At 42.2% G+C, this 18,733-nt stretch overlaps 1 protein-coding gene across 1 annotated transcript in view; it reads left to right on the top strand.

Moving 5' to 3' along the window:
- The window catches only part of LOC139580562 (protein kinase C epsilon type-like), a 168,899-nt gene that overhangs the window by 23,511 nt on the left and 126,655 nt on the right, over positions 1 to 18,733 (top strand). Inside the window, exon 2 of the mRNA XM_071409388.1 lies at positions 16,472 to 16,535. Coding sequence (XP_071265489.1) covers positions 16,472 to 16,535 — 64 coding nt within the window. The remainder of the gene's footprint in view (positions 1 to 16,471; positions 16,536 to 18,733) is intronic.

The raw sequence follows: 18,733 nt of genomic DNA, 5'->3' as shown, positions 1-18,733 counted from the left end.
ATGCGGCAAGTAGCCTAGTGGTTAGAGCGTTGGACTAGTAACCGAAAAGTTGCAAGATCGAATCCCCGAGCTGACAAGGTAAAAACATGTTGTTCTGCCCCTGAACAAGGCAGTTAACCCACTGTTCCTAGGCCGTCATTGAAAATAAGAATTTGTTCTTAACTGACTTGCCTGGTTAAATAAAGGTAAAATAAAATAAAACTAGTCTAAAGAAGGACAGTTTTATTGCTTCTTTAATCTGCACAACAGTTTTCAGCTGTGCTAACATAATTTCAAAATTGTTTTCTAATGATCAATTAGCCTTTTAAAATTCCAACATGCCATTGGAACACAGGAGTGATGGTTGCTGATAATGGGCCTCTGTATACCCATGTAGATATTCCATAAAAAATTGGCAATTTCCAGCTACAATAGTCATTTACAACATTAACAATGTCTACACTGTATTTCTGATCAATTTGATGTTATTTTAATGGACAAAAAATGCTTTTCTTTCAAAAACAAGGACATTTCTAAGTGACCCCAAACTTTTGAACAGTAGTGTACATGTGTGTTAATGCATTTGTATTTGGTCTACAGTCATTTAGCGTTCTCATTCTCGGAGTGGAAACATAGCTTGCAGAGTTCACAACCTGCTACACACAAGTTTTGGTTTATTTCATAACCATCATTTACAAGTTGTCCATTTTTTCATTGTCTTTTGTTTGGAGTGCTCCGTGTGAGCAATGAGCTTTGTCAGGTTTCTCTGTCTTGTTAATGATGAGGGGGTGCGTAAGCCTGAGCACGTATAAGAATTAGCCTACCTGGCCTGCTGCACACTAGTTGCCCATTTGGTGATGTTTGAGTTCTGATTAGTCACGACGTCCACCACTAATAAGCTGAGCTTCTCAGTCATTTTTTCTTCACCTCACACAGTAAGTCAACGCAGTCTGTCTTTTTTTAACATACATTGCGAATTACAGCCTATTAGTTCCTCAAAGTAGGCCTAGAAAAATCTTTTTAACTTTCTCCCCCTCGATAATCACCAAGCCTCAGTGTGAAAGAGAAAAATATAATTTATATGATCAAAAACTGGAGTGGGAAACTCTGAGGGCCTGGAATAGGCTAGGTATACAATGTTGCACTTCACTAGTGATAGCTCAAGTCAAGACAAATAGAAAGGGAGGCAGACAGAATGAGTAGAGAGATGAATGTGATTGAAAGAACCAGAATATATTTTCTGCTGTTTTTATTTGTGGGCTTTATGTATTTTTACTTAGTTGACAATGGAAGTTGTAGGCCAACGGCTGCACTGGCCATCTCTGAGTTCCATGCGCTCATTTATGCTATCTAGCCGTCAATGATTAAGGTGTATGTGTCCAAATGGCAGAGGCTGGTGCTCTCACGTTAGTTGAATTTTAACTTTGATATTTTATCATTTTAATTAAGTTTTTATGATTAACCACGTGACAATGATTTTGAGAAACGAAAACAGTATTATTGAAATGAATGCACATATGAAAATCATAACTGACACGCAGATTGGTGGAAATGGTAGGATAAATTGTATGCTTCCCCAAACTTGAAACTCATGCGCCGCCTATGAAGTCTTTATAAAATAATTTCCTCCACATTTCTGTGGTCGGATTTTCAAGCAAGGTAAGACATGCCTCATAATGCCTCATAATAATGAAATAAAACATTCAGGTTTCAAACAATTAGGTATGTTTTAAAATACATTCTGCCTCCAGCTCACATTGTCAAGTGGTGGGTGACGTGCTGATAGTCTGCCTAATGTTGTTTTTTCTCCCGGTCAATTTGGCCTGCAACAATTTTATTTATCGGCTTTTCATTTTTTGGGGTGGCCAAAAGACAGCAATTACCGGCTAACGGAAACTCTGGTCTGTATGGTAATTGTCAGGGTTGGAGGAAGTAGTGATGGCAGATGGATGTGGGTGGCTCATACCACTCTCCTACTTTCACGCTGAGGATAGGAAGATGATGGATGGAGGAATAGAGAGAGATGGAGAGAGAGAGACTGAGGTATGTGTGGGAGTTGATAACCTTAGAGGAAGGCTTCATATGATAACATTCTCTAAAATAAATTCTGTATATATCTTGAATATTTGTCTGTATGATAAAAGCACTTAGCAGTTTCTAGTCATACACACACTGTATTATGCAGATACATTCCTTTGCTGGATGTACAGATTTGGCTAATGTGTGTGTTGTGTGTGAATTTTGGCAATGGCATTCATGTCTTGTGTGAATGGTCAGTGCTGTGCTGAGGAAACAGTGATGACAGATGGGAGTGGGAGGACTACCTCTCACTCAGAGAGAGAAAGAGAGTGGAAAGGAAGGATTGGGGAACAGTGTGAAATGACAGAGATGGAGAGAGCGGGAGGAGAGAGAGGGAAGAGAGAGCGAGAAAGAGATTAAGAGAAGGAGGAAAGGATGGATTGTGGAACAGAATGCGAGAGAGGAGAAAGGACAGAGAGAGTCCATGCACTATTTGATCCCCTGTATCATGGAATCTGTTCCAGGTTCCCAGGTCTCACACTAACGAGAAACTGTAATTAGCCAAACAGCTTAATGGACAGGCCTGGTTTCCACTCCCCCATCGCCCTCAGAAAGCCTGCACTGACAGACACACCCAGAGGGTCTCCTGGGTCTGGGCTGGGCTTGCCGTGGGGGAGCAATGTACACTATAGAGCATCACACTAAAGGCATACAGGCCTAATCATCTATTCACTCTTTTCAGTGTGTGAACAGGCTTATGTCCTGTTCTCACTTATATAACTGACATCTCCATCGCCCTGTGACTGTCCCCACCGTCCCGCCAACACCTGCCAGGTTGTGCTCTAAAACCACTCACTTTACAGGATTATAATTCAGTTTCAGAGGATATTAATCCAAGATTACATTTTAGCTCGCAACAGCAACATGACATTGTGGAGCAGTTGGAGCTCAACGTGACATCAACGGATGTGTCACCCCCCCTCAATTAAATTAAATTCATAGGGCTTTATTGGCAGGGGAAACACATGTTTACATTGCAAATGCAAGTGAAAGAGTGTCTTCCTGGAAAGCAGCTGGCTGGCAGTGTCAATCAGTAGTGTGGTAGTATGACTGACACATTGGCTTTTCATCTCTGAAGTATTGGACAGCCCGCGTCTGTGATGCTGGGCAGACGAGGAAGTAAATGTCACAGGCATGTGGTTAGAAACCCATAGACAGACAGGGAGGGGTCCATCTCTTGGGTGCGTCTTAATAGTCTAAAGTGGTTTTCTCTCCTAATCTCCTTGTCTTTCATCTCTGATGTTAAAGAATGGGATAGGTGAAAGCACATTTCCTGTGGACATATTCCATTCTGCTTTCACCTAACCCAGTGTTTTCCGATCAGTGTTATGTGAAGCTACAGACCTTTTTTGTAAGGCCACAATGGCGGCCATTGTTTATTTTCTGCAAAATGTTGGGATTTTAGTTTGTGGTCAGCACTGTGTATTATTTGTCTACTCCTCAGATGTCTTTAGGGTCCGCCTGATTTCGAGCAGATAGCTGTCCAGTCACTTGAGCTGCTCTCTGGCAAAAGGTGCTGCATTATTTATTCAGCAGGGACAAATTAGTGAAAGACTGACATGGCTGTCGAGGGGGGACAGGGATGAGTGGCCACTGACAGAAGAGTGTGTGTGTGTGTGTGTGTGTGTGTGTGTGTGTGTGTGTGTGTGTGTGTGTGTGTGTGTGTGTGTGTGTGTGTGTGTGTGTGTGTGTGTGTGTGTGTGTGTGTGTGTGTGTGTGTGTGTGTGTGTGTGTGTGTGTGTGTGTGCTTGTATGTACAAGCGTATGTGGTGTGTGTGCAAAGAGAGCTTATTGAATATTTAACAGTTTACTCTTTTAATCGGTGAGGAACCGTCAGAGCCTTCTAGGCCTTCAGATAAGGCCTATATTTCTATTACATATTTACAATAATAGTAATAATTTTCTGATTTAATCTCATCAGTTTGTGTTGGAAAGAGAAGGGTTAATACGCAATAGAAAAATTTATCCAATCAGGATTTTCTTTGGTGGTGTCAGGTAGCCATTGGCTAGGCCTTCAGATGCTGTCATTCAACTGTATTAAAGCAGAATGTTGGAGTGACAGTGGAATGAACCAATGGCATTTTGACTTGCAATGGGTGTGGCCGTAAAAAAAGTGATTCTCAAAGGTCTGGACATGTCACTATTGAGAGCACAAGAGATCATGAATTCATAAAACAGCAGTGGTGTAGAGTACTTAAGTAAAAATACTTTAAAGTACTAATTAAGTAGTTTTTTGGGGGTTTCTGTACTTCACTATTTATATGTTTGACAACTTTTACTTCACTACATTCCTAAAGAAAGTTATGTACTTTTTACTCCAGTTTCAAACTTAGTCTACAAATGATCATCATCTGGTTCGTGGCACAGTTTTCTGTTGCAGCTGGCTTGCTGTTAGCTAGGCTATCTCTTGCTGTTAGCTAGGCTATCTCTTGCTGTTAGCTAGGCTATCTCTTGCTGTTAGCTAGGCTATCTCTTTGAAAATATTGACTGTAAAGCATGGTTGCATTTAAACTTTAGATCTCCGGTTAGTATGATGAAAGTGATCAAATATATTTGCAATGGGAAGTTATAGCTGGTTTGTTAATTTCATTTTGGACATTAAGTGGTTGAGCTTTTGTATTGTCATGATTTCATGGGGCCTACTGGAGTGAATGGGCTCCTTATTCTTTAACATGATGCTGTGTGTGACTGCTGTCTCCTGTCTATCAGCCGTGTCTATGTGTTTGACCAAAATGGTCTCTCCTTCAGCGCCATGAAGTGCACAGGTATTAAGGTTGCAGTCCTTTCAGCACCATGAGCCTGTCACCTTTGATGTGACACTGTTGTTGTCGCTATTGGTGATAGTGTGATAGTGATGTTGGCTTCCATGAGTTGTGTAATCATGTTGGGTCCATGCCGGTTCTGTCTCTGTGTGTGTGCTGCAAGCTGAAGCGCGGCCAGGCCTGTTTCATTCATTCATAATGTCATAAAAAAGCATTGCTCCCCCTTCTGTAGAACTAGAATGGTCTGACTACAGAACATATCATGTCGGGCTTTTTAAGTGATGCTATGTTTTATATATATTTATATGTTATATTCTTGATTTTTGAGTTTGATTCAACGTATTGGAAGAGTTTTGGTCCCTCTGAAGACCTAGGTCCTATAGTCACGGTTCTACACTGCTTTTAATGGATGGCCTCCCTCACCCCATCCAAAAAGCATTGCTCTCATACGCAGTAGGGCACACACACACACACACACACACACACACACACACACACACACACACACACACACACACACACACACAGTATCTCCAAACAAGTCAGCCTTGGTGGGGAAATGAGGTATAATTAGGACTCTCTGGCTGGTTGTGGAAGAGGACAGAGTGTGTTGAGGGGTGAGAAGAGTGTGTATGTATGTACTGTATGTATGTATGTACAGTTGAAGTTGGATGTTTACATACACCTTAGCCAAATACATTTAAACTCAGTTTTTTCACAATTCCTGACATTTAATCCTAGTAAAAATCCCCTGTCTTAGGTCAGTTAGGATCACTACTTTATTTTAAGAATGTGAAATGTCAGAATAATAGTAGAGAGAATGATTTATTTCAGCTTTTATTTATTTCATCACATTCCCAGTGAGTCAGAAGTTTACATACACTCATTTAATATTTGGTAGCATCGCCTTTAAATTGTTTAACTTGGGTCAAACGTTTCGGGTAGCCTTTCACAAGCTTCCCACAATAAGTTGGGTGAAATTTGGCCCATTCCTCCTGACAGAGCTGGTGTAACTGAGTCAGATTTGTAGGCCTCCTTGCTCGCACACGCTTTTTCAGTTCTGCCCACACATTTTCTATAGGATTGAGGTCAGGGCTTTGTGATGACCACTCCAATACCTTGGCTTTGTTCTCTTTAAGCCATTTTGCCACAACTTTGGAAGTATGCTTTGTACATTTGGAAGACTCATCTGCAACCAAGCTTTAACTTCCTGACTGATGTCTTGAGATGTTGCTTCAATATATCCACATAATGTTCCTTTCCTAATGATGCCATCTATTTTGTGAAGTACACCAATCCCTCCTGCAGCAAAGCACCCCCACAACATGATGCTGCCACACCTGTGCTTCACGGTTGGGATGGTGTTCTTAGGCTTGCAAGCCTCCCCCTTTTTCTTCCAAACATAACGATGGTCATTATGGCCAAACAGTTCTATTTTTGTTTCATCAGACCAGAGGACATTTCTCCAAAAAGTACGATCTTTGTCCCCATGTGCAGTTGCAAACCATACCGTCTGGCTTTTTTATGGAGGTTTTGGAGCAGTGGCTTCTTCCTTGCTGAGCGGCCTTTCAGGTTATGTCGATATAGGACACCAAAGTACGTTCAGAACGCGTCTCCTTCCTGAGCGGTATGACGGCTGCGTGGTCCCATGGTGTTTATACTTGCGTACTATTGTTTGTACAGATGAACGTGTTAACTTCAGGCATTTGGAAATTGCTCCCAATGATGAACCAGACTTGTGGAGGTCTACAATTTTTTTCTGAGGCCTTTTCCCATGATGTCAAGCAAAGAGGCACTGAGTTCGAAGGTAGGCCTTGAAATACATCCACAGGTACATCTCCAATTGGCTCAAATGATGTCAATTAGCCTATCAGAAGCTTCTAAAGCCATGACATAATTTTCTGGTATTTTCCAAGCTGTTTAAAGGCACAGTCAACTTGGTGTATGTGAACTTCTGACCCACTGGAATTGTGATACCGTGAATTTATAAGTGAAATAATCTGTCTGTAAACAATTGTTGGAAAAATTACTTGTGCATTCACAAAGTAGATGTCCTAACTGACTTGCCAAAACTATAGTTTGTTAACAAGAAATGTGTGGAGTGGTTGAAAAACAAGTTTTAATAACTCCAACCTAGTGTATGTAAACTTCCGACTTCAACTGTATGTGTGTATGTTTGTCTTGTATGCTTCTCCTGTCCCTAGTGTTTAGATGCAGGCCCAGTCTTGGCTTCTAGAGTTGTGTTCTGTTCTGTTCTGTTCTGGCTGGTGTAAGTGCATTAGCTGCAGGAGCCAGGCCAATCCCCAACCTTGAACTACTCTCTGCTGACACACAGCAGGGTGTTAGTGGTGTGTGCGTGCGCCCATCCGTGTTTGTGTGTGTGTGTAACATCTCCAGTCGTATCTCTCAGAGGGTCCACTGAGGCAAGCTCCCCGGGTCTCAAGTGTGTATGTCTGTTTTGTAGAACTGTGTTTGCGTGTGTGTTAGGGTTGAGATGATGTTGGAATTTTGTTCCATGCTAATAAAAAAGTCTTCATCACACTAATTGACTTTGAAGTGAAGTGCTGTTTGAAAAAGTACCCCGGAGAAATGCTTGAAATGTAAACATTTTAAAATGTGGTGTTTTATTCGCTCTTCCTTTGACTTTGTGTGCAACTGGGCGTGTGTTTTCACTGCACACACTGCTGCAGTTTTCCTTCAGCATATCACCAGAGTCATTTCTGTGTTGCCATCCCCAGTTTTGATCTGTGTGCGCACACAAACACAGATATACACACACTAAAGGCTTACGATTGCAAATCAGTTGGCTGTACATTGCAGTTTATTTCCTCCTTTACAACATGTGGGTTCCTTGAGTGACACAGCGGTCTAAGGCACTGCATTTCAGTGCTAGAGACATCACTACAGACCCGGGTTTAAGCCCGGGCTGTATCACAACCAGCCGTGATCGGGAGTCCCATAGGTTTGCACACAATTGGCCCAGTGTCGTCCGGGTTAGAGGAGGGTTTGGCCGGGGTAGGCTGTCATTGTAAATAAGAATTTGTTTTTAACTGACTTGACTAGTTAAATAAATGTTAAATAAAAAATCTATACAAAAAGTGTTGTTTTCCAACAGAAAATAAACAGATATTCATGGGGTCTGTATTCTGAATCATCCTACTATAATTAAAGTATTGCCTGCCATGCGTGATAGCTGTTGTTTTTTAGACAGCAGTTGTACTGTTTCACTTGTATAGCCTGTGCCTTGATTGCTAATTGCAAATTATGATTGATTGACGCTTTGAAAAGGGTTTCTTGCCAAGGCTAATCTGGGTAAGAGGTCACTACCACATAAACTCAGTTGGTTGAATTTCACATGCGTCCCTTTCTAACTGAATGTGATTACCATAAAGAAATACTACAGTATTTGAAATTGCAATGATACATTCTATATCACAATACTCTGTGAGGATTCATAGGGGGCTCTGGTGAGTGTATGAGTGCTTTTCAATGTGTTTGTGTGTTTCACAGGGCGTGTGTGTTTTTTTTTAAGTGTGTCTGTGTATGTGTGTGTGTGAGAGAAGGCTCTGGTGTGTGTCACTCTTCGGGTGCACACTGTCACTGAGGCCAGAGATAAAACACAATGTGCTCTGTGTTCTCCCTGCTCCTGTAACCTTGCCCCCCCCCCCCTCTCTCGCTCGCTCTCTTTCTCTCCCTCTCTTTCTCCCTCTCCCTCTCTCTCTGTCTCATCCATTCTTTATCCCCCCTCTTTGTCTCTCCCTCTCCCAGTTCACTTCATTCAGTTTTTGACAATAGCGATAAACAGACTAGAAAGACCAAATAGAATAAACAGAAAAAGGAAAGAGAAAATTACCTAGAAACTGTAACTAAGAACTATTCAATGTGTGACTCATTGTAGCACTATGAATGAGCCACAAATACTGTATGCAGTTGTGTTAGTGTGTGTGTGTGTGTGTGTGTGTGTGTGTGTGTGTGTGTGTGTGTGTGTGTGTGTGTGTGTGTGTGTGTGTGTGTGTGTGTGTGTGTGTGTGTGTATAGGGCGACAGGTAGCCTAGCAGTTAGTGTTGGGCCAGTAACCGAAAGGTCACTAGTTCGAATCCCAGAGCCAACAAGGTGAAAAGCTGTCAATGTGCCCTTGAGCAAGGCACTTACCCATAATTGCTCCAGGCTTGCCGTTGATCATGGCTGACCCTGGCCGTGACCGCACACTCCGAGGGTGTCTGAGGGGGAGCTGGGATATGTAAAAAAATGAATTTCCAATTCACACATGCATATAATACACAGTTGAAGTCGGAAGTTTACATACACCTCAGCCAAATACATTTAAACTCAGTTTTTCACAATTCCTGACATTTAATCCTAGTAAATATTCCCTGTTTTAGGTCAGTTAGGATCACCACTTTATTTTAAGAATGTGAAATGTCAGAATAATAGTAGAGAGAATGATTTATTTCATCACATTCCCAGTGGGTCAGAAGTTTACATACACTCAATTTGTATTTGGTAGCATTGCCTTTGAATTGTTTAACTTGGGTCAAACGTTTCGACTAGCCTTCCACAAGCTTCCCACAATAAGTTGGGTGAATTTTGTCCCATTTCTCCTGACAGAGCTGGTGTAACTGAGTCAGGTTTGTAGGCCTCCTTGCTCGCACACACTTTTTCAGTTCTGCCCACAAATCTTCTATAGGATTGAGGTCAGGGCTTTGTGATGGCCACCCCAATACCATGGCTTTGTTCTCCTTAAGCCATTTTGCCACAACTTTGGAAGTATGCTTGGTGTCATTGTCCATTTGGAAGACCCATTTGCAACCAAGCTTTAACTTCCTGACTGATGTCTTGAGACGTTGCTTCAATATATCCACATAATTTTCCATCCTCATGATGCCATTTATTTTGTGAAGTGCACCAGTCCCTCCTGCAGCAAAGCACCCCCACAACATGATGCTGCCACCCCCGTGCTTCATGGTTTGGATGTTCTTCGGCTTGCAAGCAACCCCTTTTCCCTCCAAACATAACAATGGTCATTATGGCCAAACAGTTCTATTTTTGTTTCCTCAGACCAGAGGACATTTCTCCAAAAAGTACGATCTTTGTCCCCATGTGCAGTCGCAAACTGTAGTCTGGCTTTTTTATGGCGGTTTTGGAGCAGTGGCTTCTTCCTTGCTGAGCGACCTTTCAGGTTATGTCGATATAGGGCTCGTTTTACTGTGGATATAGATACTTTTGTACCTGTTTCCTCCAGCATCTTCACAAGGTCCTTTGCTGTTGTTCTGGGATTGATTTGCACTTTTCGCACCAACGTACGTTCATCTCTAGGAGACAGAACGCGTCTCCTTCCTGAGCAGTATGATGGCTGCGTGGTCCCATGGTGCTTATACTTGCGTACTATTGTTTGTACAGATGAGCGTGGTACCTTCAGGCATTTGGAAATTGCTCCCAAGGATGAACCAGACTTGTGGAGGTCTACAATTTGTTTTTCTGAGGTCTTTAAGTCGCTCTGGATAAGAGCGTCTGCTAAATGACTTAAATGTAATGTTAAATGTAATGTAAATGTCTTTGCTGATTTCATTTTATTTCCCCATGATGTCAAGTAAAGAGGCACTGAGTTTGAAGGAAGGCCTTGAATTACATCCACAGGTACACCTCCAATTGACTCAAATTATGTCAATTAGCCTATCAGAAGCTTCTAAAGCCATGACATCATTTTCTGGTATTTTCCAAGCTGTTTAAAGGCACAGTCAACTTAGTGTATGTAAACTTCTGACCCACTGGAATTGTGATACAGTGAATTATAAGTGAAATAATCTGTCTGTAAACAATTGTTGGAAAAATTACTTGTGTCATGCACAAAGTAGATGTCCTAACTGACTTGCCAAAACTATAGTTTGTTAACAAGAAATGTGTGGAGTGGTTGAAAAACGAGTTTTAATGACTCCAACCTAAGTGTATGTAAACTTCCGACTTCAACTGTACATGTGTGAAATAGGACAGATATTAGCACCCACACACACTGCTAGGGTCATAAGAAATTATTGTTTTTGCAGCACTAACTGACATAGAGGCACAGTGAGAAGGAGAGTGAGAGAGCCGGATGAAGCGAAAGCTACAGAAATTGAATTGCAGCCTGTGTTTTATATATATTTCCACACTATGAGGATGGAATAACACTGTGAAATTGTGAAAATTATGATAATGCCATTATGATGAGAACAGCCCTTAGCCATGGTATATTGGCCATATACCACACCCCCTCCTGCCTTATTGCTTAAGTATACCAATAAAAAATAGTTCCAAACCTCTCTGCCAAAAACAGCTCATTTTCATTTTTCCCTCCTCACTCACACCACTCCCAGACAGTCCTAGCAAAATTCTTACTTGACAAATTGCTGTTTGCTACGAAGCTGTTTTGGTTTCTTTTTTTACCATTTTAATTGAAAACAATCACAGTAAGGTACTTAATTGTTACCCAGAAATGATTTGATATTGTGATAAAAACAGCTGGATTGGACATTTAAACTATACAATTTAATTTTCTGGTGCATGTGTGTGGTTCTGGGGTGTACTCTGTGTGTGTGTGTGTGTGTGTGTGTGTGTGTGTGTGTGTGTGTGTGTGTGTGTGTGTGTGTGTGTGTGTGTGTGTGTGTGTGTGTGTGTGTGTGTGTGTGTGTGTGTGTGTGTGTGTGTGTGTGTGTGTGGAAAGCAAGGTTATTGTAGTAAACTAAAACTGAAGAAAAATAAAATATGATATGGGGTTTTCAACCTTTTTTTTCTAATGCGGTTTTCAAACTTCTGAATCTGGCGTGTCACATTGAGATTGACTTTAGAATTGAAAGGTAGACTCAGCGAGATGACGTTGCAGATATTGAGATGAAGTGATATAAAGAAGTGACATAAAAAAAACACTTAACACTTACTTATGTGTCCCGAACACAAAAACTAAAACTGAAATGAAATAATATAAAAACCATGAAATGTAAGCTAAATAAAAATGTGTAAATCAGATCAGAAAACTAACTGAAACTAAACTGAATTTCAAATAAAAATCTTCAAACTAATATAAAAACACAGAACTATGACCTTGGTGGAAGGAGACATTGAATGGGGATGAATGTGTCTTGTGTTTAGAGTACAGCACTCACTGACATATCAGTGTCTGTGCATATGGTGGCTGGCAGAAAAGACAAAGCAACTGACAGGCTGAATATGACTATAGAAGAATCTCATCTCTCTCGCTGTATCTGTCTGTCTGTTTTTCTATCTGTTTATATGTATGTACTATGTACAATATATCCCCTACTATTTCAATTTCAAGACTTGTTTTTGAAGTTTTCTGATTACACAAACAAGTAAGATTATACAAAAAAAGGTGTGAACTGTAATTCCTTTAATTCAGTGGTTCTCAAACCTGGTCCTGGGGACCCAAAGGGGTGCACATTTTAGTTTTTGACCTAGCACCGCACACCTGATTCAAATCATCAAAGCTTGATGATGAGTTGATCATTAAAACTCAGCTGTGTAATGCTATTGCAAAAAACAAAAACCAGGATTAAGAAACACTGCTTATATTTATTGAAAAAGTTTAGTAAAAAATATTTGATTTCCTGGTCCCCTAGCCATCTCCTCCCCTCCCCCACCCTGGCTACATGTAATCCCATTGGGCAAAGACGTAAATTCAGCATCTATTCCACGTTGGTTCAGTGTAATTTAATTGAAATGACGTGGAAATGTTCAACCACTGTGTGCCCCGTGGGATGCCATCACATTACGAGGAGTATAGGAGTGCTGCTGCACCTAAAGAGGTTGATATATAGGATGAGTAATCAAAGATATTCAAAGCATTCTGAGTGTATTGGTCACAGCACTAGAATGAGAAGCAATGTCTTCTGATTCATTCTGTTGTACCTAGCTAAACAGTCTTTCTGCAAGTCAGTTTAAGAACAAATTCTTATTTACAATGACGGCCTACCTGGACGACGCTGGGCCAATTGTGCGCCTCCCTATGGGACTCCTGATTACAGCTGGTTGTGACACAGACTGTGAACAAACCAGGGTTTCTAGTGACACCTCTAGCACTGCAATGCAGTGCCTTAGACCACTGTGCCACTCTGGAGTATGAAGATTAAGGGGAGGAGATAGGTTAAAGAAGGGTTTTTAAGCCTTGAGACAATTGAGACATGGATTGTGTATGTGTGCCATTCAGAGGGTGAATTGGCAAGACAAAACAGGGTAGTAGGTCCCAGGCCATTGGAGATGCTTAATGTGAGTCTGGAAGGAGAGTTTACAGTCTAAACAGACACCTAGGTATTTGTAGTTGTCCACGTATTCTAAGTCAGAACCGTCCAGAGTAGTGATGCTGGACGGGCGAGCAGGTGCCGGCAGTGATCGGTTGAATAGCATGCATTTAGTTTTACTTGCGTTTAAGAGCAGTTGGAGGCCACGGAAGGAGAGTTGTATGGCATTGAAGCTCGTCTGGAGGTTAGTTAACACAGTGTCCAAAGAGGGGCCAGAAATATACAGAATGGTGTCGTCTGCATAGAGGTGTATCAGAGAATCACCGGCAGCAAGAGCAACATCATTGATGTATACAGAGAAGAGAGTCGGCCCGAGGATTGAACCCTGTGGCACCCCCATAGACACTGCCAGAGGTCCGGACAACAGGCCCTCCGATTTGACACACTGAACTCTATCAGAGAAGTAGTTGGTAAACCAGGCGAGGCAATCATTTGAGAAACCAAGGCTGTCGAGTTTGCCAATAAGAATGTGGTGATTGACAGAGTCGAAAGCCTTGGCCAGGTCGATGAATACGGCTGCGCAGTAATGTCTCTTATCGATGGCGGTTATGATGTCGTTTAGGACCTTGAGCGTTGCTGAGGTGCACCCATGACCAGCTCTGAAACCAGATTGCATAGCGCATCTACAGATGTAATATACTGCAACTTAAACACATATTCAGTGTGAAAATAGATGATGTACTGTTCTTGCCTAAGGCACTCTATAGTGGTAAAGCACTGTTGTTGCTGCATAAAGATGTGGTTCTATACAAGTCCACAGAAACACCCACACAAATATAAATATACAACTCACATCCTCATCTATTTGGCTTTCTCTCTGGAACCCACTCACATACACAGGACACACAGAAACATTCTCTCTCTCTCTCTCTCTCTCTCTCTCTCTCTCTCTCTCTCTCTCTCTCTCTCTCTCTCTCTCTCTCTCTCTCTCTCTCTCTCTCTCTCTCTCTCTCTCTCTCTCTCTCTCTCTCTCTCTCTCTCTCTCTCTCTCTCTCTCTCTCTCTCTCTCTCTCTCATCTCTCTCTCTCTCTCTCTCTCTCTCTCTCTCTCTCTCTCTCTCTCTCTCTCTCTCTCTCTCTCTCTCTCTCTCTCTCTCTCTCTCTCTCTCTCTCTCTCTCTCTCTCTCTCTCTCTCTCTCTCTCTCTCTCTCTCTCTCTCTCTCTCTCTCTCTCTACTCTCTCTCTCACACACACACACACTCAGCCTTTCCTTCCTTAGCTGGCGTCTATATTTAGTGGCCACTGCACCTGTGAGACTGAGCGTGCCCAGAAGGCTGTTGATGAATGGAGTCCTGTGACCTCACAGGAAAGGAGGCAGGGGTGGGGGGAGTCGGGGGTCGCATGGCGGGATAACAAACATGTCGCCACTCCACCATGGCTCTGTCTCTACTCCGTCTGGACAACAACATCATCTTCTGAGCAGCACTCAGAGGCCTTCTCAACAGCACTGAGAGGGGAGGCACTATGCAGTAAGAATAGGCTACTTGTCCCTCTCACAGTCTGCATTCTACAGAATGCACTTCAAGAGCACTGATCTACAAAGTGCCCGACATCCTGTTCTTGGCTATCCGTCTGTAGTACACTCTTAGCAAAAAGGGTCCTGAAAGGGTTTTTCGGCTGTCCAGGTAGAACCCTTTTTGGTTCCAGGGAGAACTCTTGTGTTCCATGTAAAACCCTCTGTGGAAATGGTTCTACATGGAACACAAAAAAGTTCTACCTGGAACCTAAAGGGTTCTACTTGTCATGTTTAATGTTTTTTTGTGGACCCCAGGAAGAATACCTGCTGTTTCGGCAAAAGTTAATAGGGATCCCAATAAACTAATAAACCACTACCTGGAACCAAACAGGTTTCTTCAAACGGTTCTCCTTTTAGGTTCTAGATATAACTTTTTTTCTAAGAGTGTAGAGATCTATCTATTATCTATATGTTCTATTTCTATGTGTTTCTGTGGCCTCAAATACAGACGAATGTATTGTCTAACCTACTGCTTCAAGACTATTGTTCCAACATGCAGGCTGGGGAAGAGGCCTACTCCACCCTCTCTCTGTCTCTCTTCTTCCGTCTTTCTCTTCCTCTGTCTTTCTCTCCCTTTTGTCTGTTTACACTGCACATCTTCCAGACGACTACACCGGGGCACGGAACCTTTCTCAGGTTACCAGGGAGGGAGAGAGAGGAAGAGAGGGAGCGAGAGAGATTGCAAGGCAGTCAACACCTCACATGTGTGGGCCCTATTTGTTCTGCACTTTACCCCAGGCTGCGGGGGGGGTCCTGTACTGCACTGCTGTACCCTAGAAGGGCTTTATTTACTGGGCTGGCTGTGGGTTTGATGGATGGATCTGGGGCACCTGAAAGAGAGAGAGATGAAGGAAGGCTAGAGTGTTGTATTGTGTTAGGGTGGCTAGAGAAGGCTGCAATATCTATATAATTGTAGCATATAATCTGTGAAAGCCACCTATAGCTGCAGCCTAGTTCTGACATCTGCAAATGTTGCCATATCCCATTTTAGAATGCATTATGGTAGAATGATGGATTTTGTCACTTTAGCGCCTCCTCCTTCACCTCGTATCTAGCCCAAGCCCACGTCCTCTCTGCGGTGGAGATTGCACCAATTCTCAGCAATGTGTGTGCTCAAAACAGGACCAGATGAGGAAATTGCTGGGTGCAGTCTGTGTGTGTGTGTGTGTCTGTGTGCACTGTGCAGAAGGGGATTATGGATGGGCCGTGGGCGGCTGCTGCCGGTAGAAACTCTCTGAGCCCCAGCCGCCGCGATCCCTGCCCACTCTCTCTTATGAGATGAGCTAACACACACACACACACACACACACACACACACACACACACACACACACACACACACACACACACACACACACACACACACACACACACACACACACACACACACACACACACACACACACACACACACACACACACACACACACACTAGCTCCTGAGAGCCATACCAGAGATACTGTAATGACGAGATGGTCTTGTTTCCACCCTAACAATGGGAGTCATTTTCCCAAAGGAGGGAATGCAGGTGGTCTGCTTATCGCTTATCACGTGGACAGATTTTGACGGGTGTGGACCCTCTCTCTTCAGCTCTTCCTCTCTGGCCATACTGAATATTAGCCATTACTGTAGCAGTCTCAGTACCCTCAGAGAGAACGATGTGTATGTGTGGGGTGGGGGTAGGGGGGGGGGGGGGGGGGGGAGTCAGACATTGCTGTACACTACGTAATTTTCTACAAACACTGAAATGGTTTCATGCTTCCATACCATACTATACTTCATATTCAGTGTTTCTACTCCAGTATGAAAGCTGACAGTGTGTTCTGTTTCGTTCTTCTCTCCCAGATTGACTTGGAGCCTGAGGGGAGGGTGTACGTCATCATGGACCTATCTGGATCGTCTAGTGAAGGTAAGTTGTGAGCTGATATAGTATCAGCGATGAGTGTATCTGACTAGTTTACACTGAGGCACAGCTTGCCCAAACGTATGGCCACATGCCCAATTTCTACTTATCCCACGACTGACAAACTTTCCCTTGAAAGTGCATTATTAGAGTTTTATGCCAGATGTCACATTGTATACAGTCCCTATGTATTTATTTGAACAGTGAAGCTAAAAGTTTGAATAATACTCCAGCATTTTGGATTTGAGATCAAACGTTTAATATGAGGTGACAGTACAGAATGTCACTTTCTATTTAGACATAAAAGCACTTTATGTATCTAGTCCCCCCCATTTGAAGGTGTTTAGACAAATTTGCTTATACTGTTTTAAAGTAGTCAAAAGTTACGTGGTTGGACCTACACTACCGTTCAAAAGTTTTGGGTCACTTAGATATGTCCTGGTTTTTGAAAGAAAAGCAAAAAATGTTGTCCATTGAAATAACATCATATTGATCCGAAATACAGTGTAGACATTGTTAATGTTGGATATGACTATTGTAGCTAGAAACGGCTGATTTTTAATGGAATATCTACATAGGCGTACGGAGGCCCATTATCAGCAACCATCACTCCTGTGTTCCAATGGCACGTTGTGTTAGCTAATCCAAGTTTATCATTTTAAAAGGCTAATTGATCATTAGAAAACCCTTTTGCAATTATGTTAGCACAGCTGAAAACTGTTGTTCTGATTAAAGAAGCAATAAAACTGGCCTTCTGTAGACTAGTTGAGTATCTGGAGCATCAGCATTTGTGGGTTATATTACAGGCTCAAAATGGCCAGAAACAAAGAACTTTCTTCTGAAACTCATCAGTCTATTTTTGTTCTGAGAAATGAAGGCTATTCAATGAGAGAAATTGCCAAGAAACTGAAGATCTGGTACAACGCTGTGTACTACTCCATACGGGACTGTTTCGTTTTCGTTTCGTGTCATTCACGTTGTTATTTTTGTATTCTTAGTGTTCAGTTATTAAATTGAATATGGACACTTACCACGCTGCGCTTTGGTCCTCCTCTTCTTCCAACCACGACAAGCGTTACATTCTTATTTGAAAATGACACAATACATTATTTACCATTCATTTCTATTGGGCACAACATAATCTGAAACACAACCAAAACAAACTGCAAATGCATCCAACAAGTTTGTGGAGTTACAAGCTTGATGTACAGTAGTCATTGTGTGCTAGGAATATGGGACCAGTACCAGTCAAAAGTTTGGACACACCTACTCATTATTTTGACTATTTTCTACATTGTAGAATAATAGTGAAGACATCAAAACCATGAAATAACATCAATGGAATCATGTAGTAACCAAAAAAGTGTTAAACAATTCAAAATATATTTTATATTTGAGATTATTCAAATATTCACCCTTTGCCTTGATGACAGCTTTGCACACTCTTGGCATTCTCTCAGCCAGCTTCATGAGGTAGTCACCTGGAATGCATTTCAATTAACAGGTGTGCCTTGTTAAAAGTTAATTTGTGGAATTTCTTTCCTTCTTAATCCGTTTGAGCCAATCAGTTGTGTTGTGACAAGGTAGGGCAGTATACAGAAGTTAGCCCTATTTGGTAAAAGACAAAGTCCATATTATGACAAGAACAGCTCAAATAAGCAAAGAGAAACAACAGTCCATCATTACTTTAAGACCTGAAGGTCAGTCAATCCGGAAAGAACTTTAAATGTTTCTTCAAGTACAGTCACAAAAACCATCAAGCGCTATGATGAAACTGGCATTCATGAGGACCGCCACAGGAAAGGAAGACTCAGAGTTACCTCTGCTGTCGAGGATAAGTTCATTAGAGTTACCAGACTCAGATTGCAGCCCAAATAAATGCTTATTGAGTAACAGACACATCTCAATATCAACTGTTCAGAGTAGACTGCATGAATCAGGCCTTCATGGTCTAATGGCTGCAAAGAAACCACTACTAAAGGACACCAATAATTAGAAGAGACTTGCTTGGGCCAAGAATCACGAGCAATGGACATTAGACCGGTGGAAATCTGTCCTTTGGTCTGATGAGTCCAAATGAGAGATTTCCGCGGTGTGGTTCCCACCGTGAAGCATGGAGGAGGAGGTGTGAGGGTGTGGGGGTGCTTTGCTCCCGAGTGGCGCAGCGGTCTAAGTCACTGCATCTCAGTGCAAGAGGCGTCACT

Source organism: Salvelinus alpinus, chromosome 7 (assembly GCF_045679555.1).
Source record: "Salvelinus alpinus chromosome 7, SLU_Salpinus.1, whole genome shotgun sequence".
In the NCBI taxonomy this organism is placed as follows: domain Eukaryota; kingdom Metazoa; phylum Chordata; class Actinopteri; order Salmoniformes; family Salmonidae; genus Salvelinus; species Salvelinus alpinus.
The sequence above is the reverse complement of the archived record's forward strand: the minus strand, read 5'-3'. Positions and strand labels throughout refer to the sequence as shown.